The sequence below is a fragment of the Notolepis coatsorum genome (genome assembly GCF_963971535.1).
Source record: "Notolepis coatsorum genome assembly, chromosome: 19".
NCBI classification, from domain to species: Eukaryota; Metazoa; Chordata; class Actinopteri; order Aulopiformes; family Paralepididae; genus Notolepis; species Notolepis coatsorum.
The window spans coordinates 51,758,363-51,777,177 of record NC_140183.1 but is presented as its reverse complement, the minus strand read 5'-3'; the positions used below and the strand labels follow the sequence as shown (position 1 = coordinate 51,777,177).

The following is an 18,815-nucleotide window of genomic DNA, read 5'->3' as shown; positions in this document are numbered from 1 at the left end:
GGACTATGAAGATTCACCAGGTAAGTCAATGTGACATGAGGTTGAACAAGTTTGATTGATTGATTGATTGATTGATTGATTGATTGATTGATTGAACACAATAGATTGTAGAATGGGTACAATACAGTACGGCTCAATACACAATTGTTAAGGGGATGCAGACCAGAGAAAGACTTTCGTCTTGTTTACATCAGGGTCCCCCATTTTCAATTCATAATGACATTTATGACATACACAACATACAGATATACAGATATATCATGGCATTTATGACATACAGATATGCAGTACTGTTACAATTGTGACATACACAATATGCAAATATACAGTACTGTTAAACAAAGATCCTAACAGAAAATATATACATACGAGGGGGAGGAGACTGTACATTGGGAGGTGGTGGGTGGGGGGGAGGGGATGGGATGGGAGGGTTTGGACATTTACGGGGGCCAGTTTCAAATAGCAGCCTCCTGTAGGTGCTCTTTGAGAGCGGTTTTGAAGGTGGGTAGGGATTCAAATTTGTTTACGACTGTGGGTAGGGCGTTCCACATTGATGTGGCATAATTGCGAAACGTGTTTAGACCCTTGTTTGTGCCAAATCTGGGTTGAACATGATTTGTGGAACTCCCTCTGGTGTTGTGGTCGTGGTATTCACTGACCTTTGGGAAGTATTTTGACATGTACATGGGTACCTTAGTGGTGTAGTGTATCTTGTAGACCAGGCCCATTGCAAGTTGCTGTACTCTGTCGTCTACTCTAAGCCATCCTTGGTTGTCAAAGTGGGCAGGGGTGAGGTGGGTTCTAGGAGTAAGGTCAAGCAGTAGTCTGACCAGTTTGTTTTGTGATGTTTGTAATCTTGTTTTTAGTGCCTTTGAGGTGCTTTGGTACCATGAGGTGCAAGCATAGTCGTAGTACCCTTGAATGAGTGCTCCTGTTAAGAGTGTTTTAATTAATTAATGAATTGTCATAAGTTGGCTTAACTTGATTGATTCATATGCTTTTTTAATACATTTATTATTTAATTTCTGCTTATAGCTGACATCTACAAAACCAGGGGTAATCCAGACGCGGTACGCGTGTATCCTGCTTTTGCGGCAGTGCATGCGGATGCTTTCTCCCAAAAGAGTGCTCCTTCATAGGAGCGAATGTGGAGTCAGATACGGAGAATGCAGAGCCAGGACCTGTTTTGGAAGTGGGAAAGTGGGTCCTTGTGGAGTATGATGCAGAGTTGTTCCCTGGCACCATCACACATGTATATGTAGAACTAGTTTTAGATATGGACACTAGGTTACTTGTTAACACATTCCCTGCCACGCTTATATCCATCAATGTTTGATCACTGCCACCAGTCTAAGCCTATGGAGATGTTTACCTTCTTTGCAGGGCTATAACTTTTTAAATTGTATTGCTAAATTGACATTACTATGGCCCATTCAACATCGATTATCTATCGTTCAGGATGTAGGAACGTTTTACTTTTTCATTCACAGGTTCATACGAAAATACCGTCTAGAATATAAATATGTTTTTATCGTTTTCTGCAGTAATTCCTAGAACGTGAGATATAGGCATAAATGCATAGATTATCAAATGCCGTTTGTTGGCATTACACGCTATATTAAAAATTTCAACTGTACATGATCCTAAACGTTATGACTGATCATGCGCGGGTGAACGGGGGGGGTCGTTTATAATTCCGTGATCGTCGGTAAATGCTTTATGTAGTATGGGTGATATATTGATCGGAGCAGTTTGCATGGATAATAATAAACAAACGCGCTGAAAATTACGTCAGCATCCTCTTACCGTTGGCCGGTGAGACTGGAGCAAAAAGATCCCACTTATGTGACGGCGATTGAGTCGATCCATTTCCGGTTTGTATAATAATAATACACGCCCAAATTATGTCGATTATTGAGTTATGGCAGCGATCCATATCCACGGTGTGTGGCTAGAGTCCCGCAACAATATGCGAGTGCCGGACGCATTTCGGAGACGCACAGAGGTCGACTCAGCCATTTCCGGTTTGGCAACTCGCTGATCATCCACCAGGGGGCAGTATTGAAGCGTTGCAGAGTTGTGCCGAGTCCCACTGCATCAGACCAGGCTTTGTGAGGGAATTATGAATAACATGGCGAAAAAATGAAATATGATCTCAATAACGTCGTATGCCGTGGATTGGCAGAATTCGCATGAACTTGAAACACGTCGTACAACGGTATTGGCGCAGGATGTTTTAATGGTAAATCCTGAGTCCTGTTTTGTACTTTTTCTTTTACCTATGTCCTTTACAGATTGTGGATGATCAATATGAGGTTGACATGATGAATTGTGCTGGAGAGAACAAATTCTACATTCCATCTCGGAGGTTCGATGGAGAGAAAGTGTGGTATTACTTGGACGACATCAAATGTGTCATCCCGGAGCCACTACCTGCCACATCCTCTGCACGTCATTTTAGTGTTTCAGCTGAGATCTGGGCTAAATACACAAAGAAGTGTGTCTAAAACACTGGTGTGTGTAAATGCATGTTGTGGGGTGGGGGGTTCTACAGGTCTAAGCATGTTTTATACATGACAACCATTTTGTCATGATTGTGTCCTTGTTTTTTTATTTCATTTTGTACAGGCCTACTTATTTTTAACCAGAATATACACATTTATCTTAGGCCTATATGGATTGTATTATCTAAGCAAGGTTCAGAGTTGCACATTTTGCGTTATCAGGCCTATAATGATATGTGTGATTGTTTGAGTTATTTTTTGGTATTTAAAGCACTTTTTGAAGTATATGACCTGAACCAATGATTGTTCTATGGAAAAGGTTTTATTTGTTTTTGTTATTATTCTGTATATTGATTGCATCTTATTGTATTTTTAAACAGAATGTTGTTAAACAGAATAAAGTTGTGAGTTGAGCTGAACAAATGCATTTTTTTCTTAATTTGATTGAGAGGATATGCAAATGCCTTAGTTGCAATTTTATGAAAGCATCCAGTCACTGCAGTCAGTGAGCGTTGGCAAGCCCTGAAATAATCTCTCATTAAAAAGGTTCACTGTTAACTTGACAAATAGACAGTAAATTAGAGGTTTTCATAATTATGTAATTTGTTTTGTTACCTAAATTTTGTGATGCAAGTAAAATGACACAAATGTAATTGACTGCTTTGGTGTTTGTGGCTAATCAGACACACCAAGTAGTTTGCTTTGAATAACCAACAGGCCTCGAGTTGTGTCTGGCAACACTTAGCATACTTATTATCATTACCGAAATCATTAATCTAATTTCCAAAACCCATGTATCATTACCACAACAGCTGTTAATTTAATGTTTATTTAATTTAGTGAACAATTATAATTTGATTCTAAAGGCATGTCCATGATCTATTTGTTATGTGCTTTCAGGTTTACAATGACATTTTAAGACAAATTCAGGTTTCCATGAAATATCACAAAAAATAGGTAGTCGACTGCAGAAGGTGTTGCGGTAATGAGAGTAATATGACAAACTATTCTAAAAATGATTATTTAAAGATATATATTATTTCATAGTTTCAGGTATGTGTCTATGACTGTTAATAATCAATTCTTAAAACTGTGAAAATGTATATGCTTTTCTTATTGTCTTGAAGTTTTAAGACTGTTGCGGTAATGAGAATTTGAAGGACTTATTTTGGAAAATGTGTTCAAAAAGGTGTTAAATTGTAAATAAATATTTTCTAATTATTATTCACATATACTCCAGACCTGGCTTATAGTGCTGGGAAAGGAAATTTGTTGATGCAAGTTTGTTAAAAAAATTATGTTTGAAATTTTGAAATCAAGATTACATGAGTATCACCCGTATGTGTCACAGCGATTTTTATCGATTGTTTTCTTTATCATTTTGTTCAAGAAATGTGTTCACAACAGGTTATATATCATAAAGAACATGTTATGTAAGCATTATAATTCTTAAATGGGCAAATCTTACCTTTTAGCAACAAGAATCTAGCTTTTGAATGCTAGCTACTTCTGTCAGCTTAGTCACCACCATCAATCAGCATTGTGGAAAGGTGGTTATGGGAGCACAACATCACATGACCTGTCACATGACCCACCAGGATGTTCCACCGGTGTCCATTTGGGACTTCATGAGGTAAAATCAAGGAAAAAGCTTTATATGGAAATGTCCAGAACATGTAAAGTGATGTGACGTTTGAAGCGAGGCGTCAGAGTTTGTGTCGGGTAATCCAGTATTTTTTTATGAGATTGTGCTCGTCACCAATGCAAGAGGCTGCGGTCTCGACTCCCGGAGAGTCAGCATTGCCTTGGCTCGGGCTGATCGCTATACTAACTCGTTTGGCTGAGTTAGGGGGAGGGGAGCCGTGGGTGGGTCCTGGGCGTTGTGGACAGCGACCCCTACAGTTCGGTCGGGGCGCCTGCTCAGGGTAGGATCTGGAGAGAGGTAGTGCAACCTTCCACACGTTACACTCTCCCGGTGAGAATCTGCGCGGCCAGGCTGGCTGCCGGCTGGCTGCACATGCGTCGGAGGAAAGCATGTGACAGTCTCCGGCCTCTCGGACCAACAGTAGGGGAAAGTGCGCAACAACCAGGAAGGGGGTTGGGAATTGGCATAACGACTAACAGTGGGATGGGAGAAAAATCGGAAAAAGAAGGAGGGGGGAAAGATTAAAAATAAAATAAAAACATAATTTTGTAAATAAAGCTGTAGCCAGCCATCTAGCATTGATGCTATTCAAAATGCTATCCATATTAGCTACAATACAAGATACTAACTAGAGAGATTAGCGTCACATAGCTGGCCTTTTTCTGAAAACCCAAGCACATTATTGTTCCATAGCATATGCCTTCAGTTGATCATGACATCCTCTCTTACCTTGCTGATTAAAAAGCCCCCATAATTTAGTAAATAAAGCTGTAGCCAGCCAGCTAGCATTGATGCTATTCAAAATGCTATCCACATTATCTACATAGCTAACCAACTAAATACAATACAGTGGTATCCAGAGGTAACGTTAAATACAACGTTTGCTAGTCGAAATGACTGGACACACACAGGGACAAGTTAAACATCAATCAATTAATTTATTCCAACAGGTAGTTTGAGCTGCTTGTGAGCCGAGGTCTTTACGTTAGCTCGAAAAAGCACAGAGTAGTTAGGCGATAGGGCGCTGAGAGGCCAATCAGGGTGCGCAAACCGAACGCGGAAGGACAACTGCCTTGGGTAAAGTATTCACGCATCCCTTCACACTTGTGTGCACATAGGACATCTTACGTGTTTGTTTGCTTGTTTTGCTCTTTTTTTGCTAACTGCTTTTTTTGCAAACTTCTTTTTTTCGCGGACTTTACTTATTTTTTTGCTGACTTATTTTTTGTGATGGAGCCAGCACCAAAGAGGCGATTCATGTCCCCTGCATGGGACCATTTCGATCTGATCTCTCCTAATAAGGTATGCACATAGTATTGCACTATTTTACTCTGTCAGTGTCTATTCTATCTTACTCGTTTTATTATTGTCTATTTTTTAAACTGAACCAAACCATAAACAAGGTGGCCTTTTGGGATGTTAGATCCTAATGTGAAAAACTGTCTGCACAGCTCATTTTATGCCTGTCTTTTTTCTGTTGTGAAGCACTTTGAGCTGCAGTTTCTGTATGACAGGTGCTAATATAACGTTTTATTATTATTATGATTATTATAACAGTGTATGCCCTTTTTTTTTTTTTTTTTGGTCTTTTTCCCCCTCCATTTTCCTCCGATTTTTCTCCCATCCCAATGTTAGTCGTATGCCAATTCCCAGTCCCTTCCTGGTCGCTGCGCTTTACCCCCCACAGTCAGATCATTTGGGAGAGTGGAGGCTACCACGTGCTTCCTCCGACACACGTCCAGCCAATCACCGCTTCTTTTCACCTGGCAGCGCGGATTCTCATTGAGAGGGCGTAGCGTGTGGGAGGACCACACTATCCCCCTCACGTCCAATCCGCGCTTAGCAGGTGCCCCGACCGAACTGTAGGAGTCGCTGTTTACAACGACCCGGACCCACCCCGCCAGCTTCTCCCACCCTCTGATACAGCCAATTGTATCAGTGCAGACGGCCAGCCAAGCTGGTAACAACCCCGGAGCTGTGAGCTGGATTCGAACAGGCGAACCCAGCTCACAGCTCCGGGGCTGGTGACGAACGCAATCTCCGCTCGACCACCTAACCGCCTACGTGTATGCCTTGTTCTAATTTATTTCTTCAATGTTTTTGTATTTTAAAAGGTGAAGTGTAAGTTGTGTTCCAAGGACTTTGGATACAACAACAACACCTCATCTATGCTGAGGCATTATAGAACCGTGCATGAGAGCAAGGAGACCAACCAAGGTGGACCAAGCTCAGGGAAACCATTTTAGAATGCAATAAGACGGCATACACCCTGCTACAGTACATTTGTATTAGACAACAGTCATTTATATTTTAAATGTGAGTAATTAATGACATCTGTAATTTAATACTGCTTTTGTTTTTGTCATCAGGAGAGAAGAAGGATGTGGATGAGGCCTTGGTCAATATGGTCATTGAGGATTCCAAGCCCTTTAGTGTTGTGGAGGACAAAGGGTTCAGAAAGCTGGTTCGAGCTTTGAATCCTACCTATGTTCTCCCCACAAGACAGGTGCGTATGTATGTGAGCACATATTCTGGAGCATTCTACCCCATTTCCCTTTGCCATTCCAAGACTGTTCTCTTCTTTCCTTTAGGCTTTGAAAGCTATGGTGGACGTCCGATACAAGGAGTCCAAGGAGAAAGCTAAAGCCATGGTGTCTAAGGCAACTGCGGTTGCCTTAACATCAGATATGTGAACCTCCATCAACACGGATGCATATCTAGCGGTGACAGGGCATTTCATAGACGCAAGCACCACTTTGCATTCGGTTGTTTTGGGGGTTCTGCATTTCCCTGTGGCACATACTGCTGTCAATATGGCTAGAGTGAAATCAGAAATGATGTCTGAGTGGGGCATTACTGAGAGTGCATTGCATTGTGACTGATGGTGCAGCAAATATGGGTGCCTGTGTGACATTGCTTAATTTGCATCACGGAATTTGTGTGGCGCTTTCTTTAAATTTAATAATTAAAAAGTCTCTTGACCAGAACCCTGTGCTGGCTGAGATCCGGGCCAAAGGAAGGAAGATAGTGGGCTATTTCAAGAGCAGCACCACTGCAAAGGTGAGCTCCTTTATTTCATTCATTGCAATATTCTAAATTATGCTGTTTTTTTTACGTTGCTGCTGCAGTGACACTTGAATTAATCACTTATTGTTGGCTAATTTTATAGGAGAGACTGACGCAGGTGGAGTACCAAATGGGCCGGCCGACACTGATTCAAGAGGTGGATACCCGCTGGAACAGCACCTACCACATGCTCCAGCGGCTGTATGACCTCAGGGAACCTGTAGGAGCAACTCTGGCCGGCCTATGCACCGACATCGCCCCACTCTCATCAGAACAATATGACATCATGGCAGAATGCCTCAGAGTGCTGTCTCCATTTCACGATGCCACAGTTGAGCTGTCTGAGGAGAAGAGTGTCCAGCTCAAAAGTAATTCCCCTGCTGTCGATGCTACATGGCTTAATGGAGGACGAAATGGAAACTGTCCTAACTCAAGAGAGCACAGCCATGGCTCAGAATGTGAGGAGACTACTGAGGGACAAGCTTAACCGCATACAAACGGCGAGTATCATGTCCCTGGCGACACTGCTGGATCCCAGATACAAAAATATTGGATTATTTAGCCCTAATAGGGCAGCAGAGGCGGAGCAGAGGCTCATAGTGGAATGCAGTAAATGTATTCCAAGCAGCGCTTCTTCTTCCGCCTCCTGCTCATCATCATCATAATCGGAAGCTCCGCAGCCTGTGACTCAAGGTATGTAATGGACATACACATTGTACTTGTGTTATTGTATTCAATCACTTACAGCCTGTTTGTCTATCCTAGGTAAAAAACGGTGGCGTCGTTTGGACACCACAGTCAAGGAGGCCAGGACCCAGGGCCAGAGTGTCACTGCGGACGCAACAGTGGAGGTCCATAAGTTCCTATCCGAACCCAACACTGACAGAATGGAGAACCCCCTGGAGTACTGGGAGAGACAACGAAGCGTGTACCCTAACTTGTATAAACTAGCTGTAAGGTACCTGTGTATGCCAGCATCATCTGTGCCCTGTGAAAGGGTCTTTTCAAAAGCTGGGAAAATCCTGTCAAAAAAAAGAAACCGCCTGAGCCCCAGCACTGTGGAAAAGTGGCTTTTTCAAAATAAAAATGAATGAAGTAACACAAGCACTTCTCCTCTGTCCCTGCCGTCATTCTGTCAGAAAAACACACTATATTAAAGAATAGAATGTTGTAGTAACACAAGCACCTTCTCCTCTGTCATCATTCTGTTGGACAGACACAATATTATTTCTTTATTGGCATCATCATCACATCAACACTCAAGTCGTATATTGTATATTATATGGTAACTCAGTTACGTCTATTCTGCATCGAACATTGTACATATGTCTATACTGAACACTGTGACCTAATTTTTTTTTACTTCTAATTTACATGCTATACTATGTTATTTTATTTCATACTTATCTTGTCTTGCACAGTCTCTGGAGCGTAACAGTAAGAAGCATTTTGTATAAAAGTATTCTGTACTTCTGTATGACAACTATTAAAGAAACTTGAACTTGAACACATCAAAGCTTCACACACCAAAGCCATGGTATCATTATAATCACTCTGCCTGTTCTACATTTATTGTCCACTTGATGGCCCAGTAGAGCAAATGAAACACCATGAAGCTTCAACACATGGTACTATTGGATGGAAAGCCTCAATGCATCATGAATCTTCATCTCGCCATCATGTGATACCTGTGTCACCGTGGGTCCTAGTGGGTTAAGTACAAACATGGCATTGTCAAACTACTTATGGAAAAAATGGTTTTTATCCAACATCAAATGCTCCTTCTTCTCTGGAGGGAATTTTGCCATTCTCAAAAAGTACACAGTAAAAGTAGTTCATAGTATTTGTGCAACAAGTTTATGAAGCAATAAGTCCTAACAATATTCTCATAAATTACCCTGTTCCTCAATCGCAAATAATAGAAATTAACCACATGCCATCCTTTATTTTGAAATCCTCACCGGAAGTGTTCCTCGTGGGATTTTTTGTAGCTTGTGGTCGAATATATAATACTGCACATACGAAACGTCCCATTGATTCGATGTTCAACAATACTGCACACATATGTATACGAAACGTCCTATTGATTCGATGTATTACCGGGAATAATTAAAAGTATTTCTGTAAGATCAACTTGTGAGACTATCCGAAAGTCATTTCGGTTAATTACAACAGCTTCCCGTGGTTGTTTTAATGCATTATCGTAAACCTGGAACTAATCGCGCACTCGAAAACAGGAGCGGCTGGTTTGACCACACAAAAGTGAAAGACGGCTGATTGATTGATTGAAAAGTTTATTAACAGATTGCAGAATGGGTACAGTCAGCCATGCAGTCGTGCACAAACGCAGTTAAACGCTGTTTAGGTATGTCACTGAGGCAGAAGTGCGAGCAAATGTGCACGCGCTCACACAAAAATAATAATAATGCATAATAATAGGATACCGATAGCCAGGGGTGCAGTGCTGGGCAAACACGGTCAAACAGCGTTTGGCCTTCGTCACTGAGGCTGAAGTACGCGCAATCGCGCACGGATATGTACCCGCGTGTACGCGCAGTCGCGCACACAAAAATCCGCTGTTCCCATTCGTTGTAACTAAGTACCGGCCAGGCCCGCGGCCACCGTTTTACATAACAAAAAGCACAGGTAGACTAGGTGTCTCCAACCACGTCCGCGAGTACACGGTATAAACGGATCATTTTGACAACAACAATAGTATCATGTTCCTACCTGCAACGCAAGGATGCCACCGCCGCCCAAGAGAAGAAAGATTCAGCTCGGCTTCGTACAAAGCAAACTCAGTTTCGCGGCTCGACCTCCTCCGACGCCTCCGACTCCACTGAGTCCAGCAGCAGTCACCGCATTTAAAACAGCTTTTCTTTTTTTCTTTATTTGTCCAGATTGACTAAGCTATTTGCCTGTTTGTTTATCTTGAAATAAATAATCGTGGCACTGGTTCATGAATCATGAGACATGACAAATGCGTGTTTTGTTTACAGAGTCAAGAAATGATCATGTTTTAATTCAATGTGATCACTGATTAATATTGTACTGACAAAATGCAGATATATTCTTACAAAGAAATGTATTTGCCACGCAATCGCATTGGAATAATAATAATACAATCATTCAGTAATGATTTGCTCTCTGCACAGTAGAGAACTTGCTCTTAATATTCTGGTTAAATCTGCTGTAATGTATATGTTCTAATGTTATCTGTTTTGTTGTATCAACAGGAGTCACAGGAGGACCATGAAACCATGCCCACCACTAGTAGAAAAAAAGCACCACCATCACTGAATGACACAAATAATGTAAGTGATTGATTGAAAAGTTTATTCATAGATTGCAGAATGGGTACAGTACAGCTAAATACATACAATTGTACATATGTCTATACTGAACACTGGGACCTCTATTTTTACTTCTTTTTACATGCTACTTTATTTTATTTCATACTTATCTTGTCTAGCACAGTCTCTGGAGCGTAACAGTAAGAAGCATTTTGTATAAAAGTATTCTGTACTTCTGTATGACAACTATTAAAGAAACTTGAAACTGTTTTGAAACCACTGTTGTGAAACAAATTATATTGAAAAAATTTAAGTGATGTGTACTTTTTCCCCTTCTCAAAATAAAGAACTTCAAGTAAACACAAGTTGTCTGATTATTTTAAGTTTGCTTTTGTGTTTGTGTGTAAAACAATTTCTTTAATTGAATTAACTTAAACTAAAAGTAAATACAAACTAAATTAACAATGTAACTTACATTGTTAATTTAGTTTGTATTTACTTTCTAGTTTAAGTTGATTCAATTAAAGAAATTGCATCAATACATTTAAAACATTGTTTGTTTTTCAACCATATCTGTTGACAATATAGGCAACATCCTACTACCTTTTTCAGCTTCTCTATTTCAAGAAAAAAAAAAAAAAAAAAAAATCTGTGCCAAAAAAAAAACGGTGCATGCGCGCGCGCGTCTACTGTCAATTTACCACTGCACCCCTGCCGATAGGAACAACGGACTCCTCTCTTCCACTACCGCCTCTCCACCAGCGTCAATGAGTCCTCGGAGCAGCCGCCCAGCTCCGGTGGGGAGTCGCTGAAGGAAACTGGCCTTCTGTAAACTAACTCTAAGTTACATTGTTAATTTAGTTTGTATTTACTTTTCTAGTTTAAGTTAATTCAATTAAAGAAATTGTAACTATTACATTTAAAACATGTATGCATAATAATCATGTTCTGTGCGCAACCGAGGGAACATGTATGCGCGCGCGCGGGAGCGCGCATGCACGTGGCGTTTGGGCATTTCCCATATTACGACTGCACCACTGGGTACAGTACAGTACAGCTCAATACATACAATTGTTTTTTTTTATCCACTTTTTCTCCCATTTTCTATTTTTCTCCCATCCCAATTTTCATATCGTCCAATTCAACCTTCCCCTGTCTTTGAACGTTGTTTCTTGCCTCCCACAAGCCGGCTGCAATGTGGACTAAGTCATACATAGCACGAGTCCCCTCCGATACTCGAGGTAACAGCTGTCGCATCTTTTCACCTGCGCGGCTCGATCTTTCAGCGTCGGGGGTCTGGGCTTTGGAGGGGCCCCGCCCCCGTCGCTTCTTGATTCTACTGCGCAGGCGCACCAACCGACCTGTAGGAGTCGCTGTCCACAACGCCCGATCCCCACCCTTCAGTTTCCCTCCCCGTAATACGGCCAATGTGTATTACTGTGGACGACCAGCTAAACTGAAAGCAAAGTGGAGAGCGGGGCTCGAACAGGAGGCATCCTGTTCGAGCCTAGTCTCCAGCATTCGTTGCGAGCGCCTTGCCCACTGCGCCACGTAGCCGCCCTCAATACATACAATTGTTAAGGGGATGCAGACCAGAGAAAGACTTTCATCTTGTTTACATCAGGGTCCCCCATTTTCAATTCATCATAACATATATGACACACACGACATACAGATAGACAGTACTGCTACATCTATACATTTATGACATACCAGATTTGCAAATACAGTACTGTTTGTGATACAAAAAGTGTCCAGAAAAAGTGTATACATTTAACGTACATTGGGGTAGGTTGGGTAGGTGGGGGGACTGTACATTGGAGGTGGGGGGGAGGGGGGGTTGAGTAGGGGGTGGGTGGGGGACACTGTACATTGGAATACTGACAAAGCCATACTTGGTCATTTACTGTACAACTGGGTTAGAACATTTGTAGGGGCCAGTCTCCCGTAGGTGTTCTTTGAGAGTGTTTTTGAAAGTGGGTAGTGATTCCTTTACAGCTTTGGGTAGGGCGTTCCACATTGATGTGGCATAATTGCGAAACGTGTTTAGTCCCTTGTTTGAGCCGAATCTGTGTTTAACATGATTTGTGGAGCTCCCTCTGGTGTTGTGATCCTGGTATTCACTGACCTTTGGGAAGTATTTTGACATGTACATGGGTAGCTTGGTTGTGTAGTGTATCTTGTAGACCAGGCCCATTGCAAGTTGCTGTACTCTGTCGTCTACTCTAAGCCATCCTAGGTTGTCAAAGTGGGCAGGGGTGAGGTGGGTTCTAGGAGTCAGGTCAAGCAGTAGTCTGACTAGTTTGTTTTGAGATGTTTGTAATTTGGTTCGTAGGTGTTCTTTGAGTGTTTTTGAAAGTGGGTAGTGATTCACATTCCTTTACAGCTTTGGGGAGGGCGTTCCACATTGATGTGGCATAATTGCGAAACGTGTTTAGTCCCTTGTTTGAGCCAAATATGGGTTTAACATGATTTGTGGAGCTCACTCTGGTGTTGTGATCGTGGTATTCACTGACCTTTGGGAAGTATTTTGACATGTACATGGGTAGCTTGGTTGTGTAGTGTATCTTGTAGACCAGGCCCATTGCAAGTTGCTGTACTCTGTCGTCTACTCTAAGCCATCCTAGGTTGTCAAAGTGGGCAGGGGTGAGGTGGGTTCTAGGAGTCAGGTCAAGCAGTAGTCTGACTAGTTTGTTTTGAGATGTTTGTAATTTGGTTTTTAGTGCCTTTGAGGTGCTTTGGTACCATGAGGTGCAAGCATAGTTGTAGTACCCTTGAATGAGTGCTCCTGCCAGTCTTCAGGGTATTCTTGTTTACCAGAGAGGAGATCCGGTACAAGAATCGAGTTAGTTGGTTGACTTTTTTTTATTACATTGGATGCCATTTTGTCACAGGAAAGATTAGCCTCTAGGATGGAACCCAGGTAATTTCATCTTTCCTTGTGACAATATTGTCACCCACTGTAACTGAGAAGCCGTCGGTCTTGCAGAGTTTGTTATTTGAACCGAAGAGAATGGACATTGCCCATGTGTAATGATAGTTTGTTATCGGCGAGCCATATGCAGATTTTGCCTAGTTCCGAGCTGAGGGTTTTTTCAACCTGTAACTTGTTCTTGTCAGAGACCAGCAGGGCTGAGTCGTCCGCAAAAAGGAACAAGTTGCAGTCACAAGCGGACGATATTTCATTTGCATAAATTAGGAACAGTAGCGGTCCTAGTATGCTTCCTTGTGGAACACCACAGCTCACTGGGAGGGGGGAGATAGGGTACCGTTTACCTCCACCATCTGTTCTCTCCCCTCCAGGTAGGATTGTATCCAGCTCACTGATAGACTATCAAAACCAATTGCTTTTAGCTTGTCAATCAGAATGGTGTGATTGACAGTGTCGAAGGCCATTTGTTTGCCCACGTCCACCTCTTGTTTGATGTGGTCGTTCAAATAGAGAAGGTATGTGTCAGTGGAGTGGGATGTTCTGAAGCCAGATTGGAATTCGTAGATTAGATTTCTTTCCGCAAGGTACTTTTCGACCTGGCTTGACCGCAGTGAACTATTGACTTACTGAATGAAAACTTTATTTAACAGATTGCAGAATGGGTACAATACAGTACAATGTGTATTGAGCCGTACTGTATGGCTCAATACACACAATTGTTAAGGGGATGCAGACCAGAGAAAGAAGTTTGTCTTGTTTACATCAGGGTCCCCCATTTTCAATTCATAGTGACATTTATGACATATGATACACAACTTATGTGGCTAGTGTTTGTGATCACCATTTATTGATATAGTTGTGTACATTGAATGGATGCCGCATGGCCAGCCATCGTGTGGTCATAGTCCTCATTTTATATGTTGTTAATAATAAATGGGTATGTACAAAATCCCAAACGCGACGTCTGGTAAGCTACTTGCTAAGCTATCCTGGTGCTATTATTTTCATTCTGACAAGTTGACGTTTCACAGCCAGACACAGTTACACACTTCAGAAGGAGTTAAATAGCATTTAATTTGGGATGTAAAAAGTCAAATGAACTAGAAATACGGCATCGCGGTTTTATGGCTCAGCCGGTCAGTAGCCAGCTGAGGTATAGGCAGTGCCCTCTAGTTATGAAGTGTATGTCCACATGTACTATTTGCAGATGTAATTTCGATGACATGTTGCATATTAGATTACAACCTTCCGGTGTACATAAATGTTTATTTGTTCATTGTGTAGTGCATATTTATTGAATGTTGCCGTCTCTTATTAAACAGTACTGTATATTTGTATATCTGTATGTCGTGTCATAAAATGGGGGACCCTGATGTAAACGAGTCAAAAGTATTTCTCTGGTCTGCATCCCCTTAACAATTGTGTGTATTGAGCCGTACTGTACTGTATTGTACCCATTCTGCAATCTGTTAATAAAGTTTTCAATCATGTATTTAATTAAGGTAGTGTTTTGTTCTACACGTTTCTGTTTCAAAGCTCCAAGTGAGGAAGCCGATTGTTTAATTGACAACAGGTTTGTCTGTGGGAGGAGCTACCAGTATAAGACTGGGGTCGGAGTTACTCCCCAGAAGGTATGTCATTATGTGACCAGCAACTGACTGCAGGCTAAACTGTGGGCATAGCCTGGTCTTGTGTAGTTTGTTAATTAAGATGAGTTATGTTCTTTTGAGGAGTTTTTTCCTTTTGTAATTCTTATTTTTTAACCTGCACTGTACATATTCTGCATAAATCACAGCTGTAAAATAAATCACCTGGTTACTGCTGGAAGCTGCCTACAACCATCCTTTCACTTCCACCTCTGCTTGTAGTCAAGCAGGTTAGTGCTTGATTTGAGATGGATGTGGACGTTCCAGACGGGATCATCCCTATGTTCCCCGGGTTCTATGTTCCCCGCTTTGATTTATTAATAGATATTTTATTAATTATTAATGTCCGCCTTGTTTCGAACGGTTAAGCTTAGGCCCTCGTTCGAACTGGTTAAGGTTAGAGTTTGGAATCAGGGCTGGTGGTCTAAAATTTTCAATCTATCAATCAATCAAAGCGGGGAACATAGGACCCAGGGAACATACTGTAGACATGCTCCCTTCCAGACAAAAGCACAATTTTCCCCAAATGCTGCCCACAGCCATAGCTTTCCATTTGATAGGAACCACTTTCTACAAATCCATCTTGTATCTATCTACTGTACCAATATCTCAGATTCTAAGCCACTTAGGATAATAATAATTCATTACATTTATAATTTGATGTCAGAGACCTGATTGGGAATTTGGCCAGGAACGTCAGGGAACCCCCTACTCTTTGCGATAAGCGCCCTGGGTTCTTTAACGACCGAATTCAGTCAGGACCTCGGTTTAGCGTCTCATCCGAAGGACGGCACTCGCAGCTGTATGTGTCCCTATCACTGTAACAGGATCATCATTTTGGTATCTAATCATACATTGGCAGGGCCAAGGAATACAACCATGGTAATAATTTCAACAGGCCATGCAGTTTTCAATGACTGACACATTAGTATCCCGTTGTTATTTTCTGATTTGTATGCAGTTTATTATTTGTTAATTAAAAGCTTTTAATGTATTTCTAAATAACCCTGCAAATGTGGCCTAGAAGCTGAGATATTGGTATTTTCCATTGCAGCCAACTTAAAGATCCAAGATGGCCACCATAATGTATTTGCAGGAAGTGGTTCATATCAAAAATGGAAAGCTTAGGCTATGGGCAGCATTTGGGGAAAATATGGTGCTTTTGTCCGGTACGTCCACATTAATTTGCTAAGCTGCCTGACCATTGGTCATCTTTACAGGGGGCTTAAGAGTAGGCGGTGGGCAAACAGAGCAATGCAAGTGGATCTCCCCACTGACTGCGCCACCCATGAGTATCAAGATATTACAGGGGGCAGGGCAAACATAGACTAATGAAAATAGTCTGTACGGAGTTCATTGACACCTCCCTTAAGTCTACAACAAATGGTTGTATGATAGTATAGGGGGGTGGGACTGGGGATGAAGCATAGGGGAGGGGCCAATGACAGTAGCAGTCTACCGAGGACATTTGTGCCATATTTGAAGAAATTCCAGAGATATCGCGTTCACGAGAGAATGGGATAGACGTGGGGTCACAGTGACCTTGACCTTTGATCACAAAAATCGTTTTAAGTTCATCCTCAAGTCCAAGTGGATGTTTGTGCCAAATGTGAAGAAATTCCCTCAAGGCGTTCCTGAGATATTGTGTTCTCAAGAATCGGACAACTCGAAAAAAAATAATGCCTCTGGCCACGGCTGTATCGTCGCAGAGGCATAAAAACACATGGGGTTCTTGGATTTCTTTCTCGGCACAATCCAATCCATGCCATTCTTCATACTGGATAACGGCAGCACTGGCTAGTTAGCCACATAACTAATGCAATGACAATGGGGCCACGCTCCAGTCTGTACAAGCCCTCAAATAAATGCTAAAACCTACTTTGGGGCTTGTTTCGTTTTGTGGCTAACTAGCCGGATCTGCAGATAACCAGTATGAACAACAGCATGGATTGTGCTAAGAGGGGACGCTACCGATTGACAACATCATTGGTAAGTAGGAAATAGGCCTATGGGTCCAAGATTCTGAACTTACCCTTTTCAAATAGACCTTTACGCAAACAAGGTTTCGTGTATCTAGCAGCTGCTTCCTTCTTACAACTGAAAACAAGCCTATTTGTCTTCCTTGCCTTCAGGCCCAGGTGGTCCAGCTGCAGGAACCCAACGCCAAGAAGTAAGTAGGTAAGTAAGTAAGAAGTGACATCAAAACCAAGAAATTATGTGATGGATGAATTTATGACCAATTTTAAATATAGCACGATGTAATCAAATAGTGTGCATTGTTTGTACGCCACATCGTAATATAACCAAAAGAAACATCCCGACTATACAGGTATAATTAGCAGTTATCTTATTTCAAGGTGTCACAATGTACAGTTAAAATAGTCTATTGTACAAGAGTCTTACATTTAGAACATATGAATGAAAATTCATTCATTCCCTTTCACTTTGTAGTGAAATTCCATAAGGGTTGCGGTGAATATCAAGTGGCTAACAGCAGCAGTCTCTCGTCACTTCAAGGGCACACCTGATTTAAACCATTAGCACTCACTCAGTGTTCTGCCTTTTTATCAATGAATAAATTAATTAATCATTGCATTTATATAGCGCCTTCCTAGACACTCCATGCACTTTACAACACAGAGCGGAAACTGCCTCCTCCACCACCAACTCTCCCATAACTTTCACGAAGATGTGAAAAGGCCCTTTCAATCATCGACAGGGTCGTTTAAAATGAAGGATTTTATTGGAACGGTCCCACTGTGTGCTTTGGACTTCGTGTCTAGCGCTTGGCTCTCCTGGTCTTCTTCTTGCCCTCCGTGCCCTGCGTCGGGATCTTTCTGTCTTTGTTCTTGTTCTTGATGTTGTGCGTTTCATAATAGCGCTCCCCCACTTTCTTCACCTTCTTAGCACGATCCGCCGCTCTCCTCTGTGGCAAGAGACAAAGGGAAGGGGGGGGGGGGGAAAGAACAGAGAAAGACAAATGGGTTGAGATCTGGGCCTGAGGAAGACCAGGGCTTGTCTCCCTTCATTCCAGTCCTATTAGGAGAAGGAGGAGCAAGCAATCATCAGGAAAATATCGCACCAGATGGATTGGTCAGACGTCAAGGCAGAACTGCTGCATACCTGCTTGGACGTCAGTCTGGAAAGCTGGGTGGGCTCCTCGTCCTCCTCCCCGGCTCTCTTCCTCTTGCTCCTCTGGATCGCCGCTGAAATTGGGACAGATTTAGTAAATGTGACGTTTTGTGGCAAGCTGAGTGTGTGACGGCAGTCTGAGCGCCAGTGTTATTCTGGCCTAAACTAAGATTTTATTTGCTAAGTAACCGTTATCGATATGTAGGACATACTGGCAGGTGACTCAATTTGTATGTTCCTTTTTCTTTTCAGGGAGAGTGAGTGAGTTTCTATAACATACAAACAGTCATGCAAAGTTATTTCAACCAACTGGCTACCTTTTAGTTGTGCTTCCCTGGTCGATGTCTGTTTAGCCTGGATGTCTGTGAACACTTTGTCGGAGAATGCCTTGGGAATCCTGTCCAGAGAGAAGCAAAGAGTCATACATTATTAGTCTACACATATCCAGAACGTTTACCCCTGCTGGAATCGACTATAATGATAGTCTAATTAAATTGGCCTCAGAGTTAGCCCTAATTTGACATAGTTCAATGGTTCTCAAACTGTGGGCGGGGTCTGGGGCGAACCACAGGGGGTTAGGACGTTCCCTTATAGTTG

General features: G+C 42.0%; 1 protein-coding gene across 1 annotated transcript in view; it reads right to left on the bottom strand.

The window, feature by feature from the left end:
- Positions 1–17,236: 17,236 nt before the first annotated feature.
- gnl2 (G protein nucleolar 2) overlaps positions 17,237–18,815 on the bottom strand; it is a 49,343-nt gene continuing 47,764 nt past the window's right edge. Inside the window, exons 14-16 of the mRNA XM_084335815.1 lie at positions 18,536–18,615; positions 18,210–18,292; positions 17,237–18,012 (exon numbers count right to left, since the gene is read on the bottom strand). Of these exons, the coding sequence (XP_084191941.1) occupies positions 17,866–18,012; positions 18,210–18,292; positions 18,536–18,615 (310 nt within the window). The 3' untranslated portion in view covers positions 17,237–17,865. The remainder of the gene's footprint in view (positions 18,013–18,209; positions 18,293–18,535; positions 18,616–18,815) is intronic.